General features: G+C 35.4%; 1 protein-coding gene across 1 annotated transcript; it reads right to left on the bottom strand.

Annotated features, from left to right (window-relative positions):
* Nucleotides 1-300: 300 nt before the first annotated feature.
* Nucleotides 301-4,093, bottom strand: LOC103491332 (transcription factor BHLH42). Its single transcript, XM_008451226.3, is given in 8 exon segments — nucleotides 301-528; nucleotides 675-1,513; nucleotides 1,608-2,166; nucleotides 2,373-2,387; nucleotides 3,213-3,309; nucleotides 3,556-3,642; nucleotides 3,644-3,817; nucleotides 3,900-4,093. Coding segments are annotated over 8 exon segments (1,938 nt in total). The 5' UTR covers nucleotides 3,980-4,093; the 3' UTR covers nucleotides 301-441.
* Between the last annotated feature and the right edge of the window lie 1,234 nt (nucleotides 4,094-5,327).

Raw genomic sequence — 5,327 nt, 5'->3', positions numbered from 1 at the left:
CTTCGTGCTTTTAACTGCATTTAGGCATTCCGAAATTTGCTGAGCATATGTAAGTTCTATGAAAGAGCCATTATTCTGATGGATTTATCATTCAACCCTCACCATGGATACACATATATGATAGACATGTAGGGTGTAAAATGTATCAAACTCTGATCTTGCATTGTATCGTAATCTGTATACAGGCTAATTACATGCAAAAACATTCACAACGGTAAGAAGTACAATGACTTAAAGGTGTGCATTTCTCCTTGTAGATCAGAATTTAACTATCTCATTAGCCCTTTTTTTTCTTTTTTTTTTTTTTTTTTTATGCAACAGCGTTTGAGAACTAATGGCTCGCAAGTGCAGATTTTCTATTCTTGTGTGGAAACAAAACACAGAGAAGCTTCCACTCCCATCATGTTTTGAATTCCCATATTCACTATTTTTTCCCTATGCTCAAGTATCAACGCAGGGTATGATTTGTTGTATTGCGCTTTTCACCTCCAAAATGCTTGCTTTCTTCCCATCTGTATCCTCCTTCACCTAATCATAGAACAACATATTTTCACCATCTTAGGAAAGTTATGTCTAGAAAATATATATGATGTGATGTATCTGTTGGTGGTATAATAAGATGCATTTGTGGAACATGTAATGTTGGATGAAGGTCGATTGTTCAGACTGCATACCTTGGCCCGTAGCTCAGCTATGAAGATTCCATTGCTCACAGATGACCTTACTGCTGTGGTCTCAATCTGAAGCCCTTGGAGAATGAGCAGGATGTCAAGCAACAGCCCTTCCTTATATGGGCACTGGAGCTCCAACAGGCCGTCACCTCCGATAATTGAAACCTGCAAATTGGTATCTAGTGGAGTTGGTGGTGAAGGCAACTTGAGCATCTTGGGCCTTGTACATCCATCCCCAACACCCTCCAAAATTCTTAGCTTTCTTTTGTCTAAACAGGTTCTAGGTACTGGTGAATTCCTCTGTACTTCTTGAAAACTGATCCTTCTACTACTTTGGAATTCCCGGTTTTGAGCTTCTAGATCTTGAATCTTCTGACGAAGTTGTTCCAAGTATTCAACTGTATCCCCCAAAATAGAAGCTTTGTCCATTTTGGTCGTGAAAGGTACAGCAGATCTTAAGATGATAAACTTGTCGTTCAGTGATTCAGGGTTGGCAAGAAAATCTTGGGATATCCCATTCTGGGATTGCCCATCACAGAATTTATATAGATTTTGCTCACGATGATGTTTGTTGTGAAGGAAAGGTATAGTGTGTAAAATGCTCTTGAGCAAGCATTGAGATGTGCTAGCTGTTCCGGCCGTAACACAATAAAGACCGTCTGAATGGTGAGTCCACTTGGAGAAGGCTGATTGGGTGGAACAAGTGATGTTGCTGACGGCAGATGAGTTCAGCCACTGGCTCGACTGGTGGTTTTGGTTTAAGTTTAGGATTGCTGAGAGCATGTTGGTGTAGTGGGTGTCTTGATCCTCCGTCATTACTGCCTCTGCTGCAGAAGAGTATCCTATAAATAAACAACAAACAAGAAAAGAACAGCAGAGTAAGATTGTATATAGAAAAGCAAGAATATAATGATGGATGAAGAAGTTATTTGTCACCTAGAGTAGGCAGTTGAAGTTGAGTAGTAGCATTGGTATTAGAAGGTAGATGGTAGTCAAAATTAGTGTTGAGTTCTGGTGGTGGTGATTGTGAGTGAGACAAATTAGGGAAAAAGTTGTTGGAAGCATCATCAGGTGAGCCAAGTCGGATATCTTCAGATGGTTCAAGTTGCATTATTAACTCACTTGGTTTGCTGGCCATGACGGCACCAGCTACAGTACTTGGCCAACAAGGACATCCTCCTCCACCTCCTTCGGCGGCATTGCTATTGCTACTGTTGCTGGTCGAGCTGTCGGAATCCATCTCATCTTCTAATTCTGATTCTTTCCTGTTGCTTGAGTTGGTACTATGAAACAAGTGCTTATAATAGAAATGGTCCAAGGAAGTGGCAGAATTGGATGTTGAAAGCTCAGAGACTGCTGGCTTTTGTGCTTCACACCGCCTTTCTGTTTCTATGAATATAGATTTGATGTGTTGGATGAAGGCCATGTCTTCTTTTACCTTATCTGTGCTGCCTAGTTCAACCACGCCATCCATTAGAGGAATGCAAACCACCGTCTGCATCACATTCACACTTACTTTGTTTATATGTATTATATAAACACACTACTATATAAGTACGATGGATTCTCAAATCAATTAATTAAGGTCTTATTTAGATTGAACTAAGTATTCGAAAGTACTTTTCTTTTGTTTTGCACTTAGAAATACTTAGGAAGTCAATCTAAATACACTTTAAAATAAATGGGTAGGATTTTAGTTACCTTTATACCAGCACTCTAGTGATCAAAACACGAGGGAATTCCATATTGTAGCCAAAACCAAAAGCAGAATATTATCATTAACATTGTCATTTCTTTTAAATAAAAAACACGAAAAGCATAGGTGAGAAATATATGATAGGGGATGGATGATGGATGGGAGGGGAGTTATTGGCTTCACACTAACAACTAGGGTAAATTAAACAATATTCATCTGAACTTTAAGGTCGGTTTCAAATTTTCAATTATGTTTTTTAGATCTTGAAAAATTATATTTTAAACTTTGATTGTTGGAACTGTCACTATAAGAAAATTTTGATTACATGACAATTAAAAACTACTGTTTACCTTTTTTTTTATTGCTAATTAAATTTTCTTTTGTGGTAATTTTGTTTTATATATTTTCTCTTTATTAATTTATCGGTGTCCGTTTATCGAATAATATAGAAAATTCCCTTCGAGTAGGAATATGAATAATACTCCGTAAAATCGTCATATATTACTACGATAAATCGTCGTTATCAATAGATGACAAACTCAAGAATTTTGATACATATTAATAATCGTGTAAACCATCAACAGAACGTATGAATAATGTTAGTATAGTGAATAAATAGTACGTTAGGGACATTTGAATGATGCATAGCTGGAACTTAACGCAATAGCTAATATTTTCAAAGACATATATGTCACATTATTTTTGACATTATTCACATAAATTAAGATGCCAAATTGTTGTGCAAAATTTGATTATATGAATTGTGTTGTAAAGGATGTGATCACTTCTAAAAGGTTGGAGAAAGGATTAGAAAATAGAGTTGTAGAGATCACAAGTGAATATACCTTAGCAAGAATGGCTCTAGAGAAAATTTTACTGTCAATCTCATTTGCACCTGTTATCCACACCTGTTTCTTCTTGCAATATGCCTTTCCAGGCAATCTGCATTTATATATAATATGTATATATAAATCCATCGTAAAGTTTCTTGTTTCATGTAAAATAGAAGATAACTCATAATCAATGTATCGTTTGGTAAGCGTTTTTGTTTTTGAAAATTAATTCTATAGACTACTTTCATTTATCGATAAGAAATCACCAGAAAACAAATGCAACAATTTTCGAAAACAAAAACAAAATTCACATAGTTACAACTAGAGGAGACTTAGTTATTGTAAGTTAACGCACCCGAACCCTGGAGGAAAAGAGAAAGAGAGACACAACAAATAGAACCACTCAGTCTCAGTCAAGTCCTCGGGGGAGAGAGCGGCGGAGGGTGTCGGAGGCGGATAAGGAGTTATAGAGATCCGTAAGCTGATGGGTTCTGTGAAGTGAAAGAGAGGCAGAATGTTGATGTTGTTGGTGTTGTTGTTGGGCGGCGGCGGCAGGGTGGAGGGTCTTGGTGGTCTTGATAGGGCCATTGTAGAAGCCATCTCCCCAAACCAACATCCTGATTTTGATTATAAACAAGGATTGTAACAACTTAAATTGCATTATAAAGTAGAGAGAATTGATAATATATTAGATGATACCTTTGTTGAGTAGAGAAACGCCAGAAGAGAGAGTAAGTCCATTCAACAGATTGAACAGCAAATTGCAATATTCCTTCCATTAAAATTCATAACTCACTTTCGTTTTTTCTCATCTTCATAATTTTCAATATTATGGTGAAAGTGAAACAAATGGGTCTTGAAAGTTTGTTGGTCTGATTATTGGTTGGTTGGTTTAACATTGAGTAAATGTCAGATGGGGTTTTGACTGACTGTTGAGTTGCTCTCTCCAATAATAACTTTTAATATCATTTGTTTCTTTTATATATATATATATATATATATATATATATATATATATATATATATATATTTGTTGTCTTCTTTCTTTCCTCTCTCAGTTCTTAGTGTTTAAAACTATCACTCAATCTCACTCTACACCACCCATCACATTCACATTGTAATAATAAATACCATTTTCCATTTATACTCAAGTTTGCTTTTTCATTCAAAGCAATACAATAAGGGAAGTGTTTGGCCATCGGTTTGAAATTATGAGGCTTCTCTTTTGAAGTAGCGTTTGTGTTTGAATATATGGAATAAAATTCTAAAAAATAATAAAACAAATTCATGTGTAATTTGGGAGATGGTTTTACTTGATTAATGTCACAGCTTGGAAAAATCTTCATTCATTTTCTACCTCTTATCATTGGTCTTTGGTGATTGCCATTGGGCGACTGCCTCGCTAGCTGCATGATTGTGTTTGGCAATTGCCTTGGGTCGTTGGTGACGGTTGTCGAATGCACTTGATTATCAACAACTATTACCGGTTGGCCTATGGCTATGTTACCAAACAATAACAAAACTCAAATTATCGCATTGATGATTTTTTAATGTTTCAAAGTATTTTCTTGTAGAGCTTAGAAACATGTCTTGCATGATTCTAATTCATCTCGAATAATGGTTTAAATAGGAGCTAAGACGATAAAAATATGTGTAAAAGAAGATAACCGTAAGATGGCAATATGCTAGGTTGTCGAAGAGAGATGAAAAAAAATAAGTAAAATGAGAAGATTGGAATCATCGACTATTTGCTACATATGACATCTCAAATATTATTGTTTGATCTAATAGAAAAAAAGGTATAGGGTGTGATTCCCTTCCTTCCCAAATCCAAATTCAATTTATTTTCCTTTCTAAATTTATTTTCCAATATTTTCTCTCTCTCAATTAAATCTCAACCATCCATTCCTCTTTTGTAAAAGTATACTAAGATGAGGTGGAAGTAATTAAATCAAATATCATTTCAAATGTATTAATTTTGAAGATTATCATCAAAATTTTCTCCGAATTGTTGATTGATTTGATCATGATCTCAACAAAGATCACCAAAAGGATCTTCCTTACTAATCTCGAAATTAAGAACTAGGATGGTTGGATCTAACTTGTATGATCGATCAATTTACGTAG

Source organism: Cucumis melo, chromosome 5, assembly GCF_025177605.1.
Source record: "Cucumis melo cultivar AY chromosome 5, USDA_Cmelo_AY_1.0, whole genome shotgun sequence".
Lineage (NCBI taxonomy): Eukaryota > Viridiplantae > Streptophyta > Magnoliopsida > Cucurbitales > Cucurbitaceae > Cucumis > Cucumis melo.
Note: the sequence above shows the minus strand (reverse complement) of the source record. Positions and strands in the feature narration are given on the sequence as shown.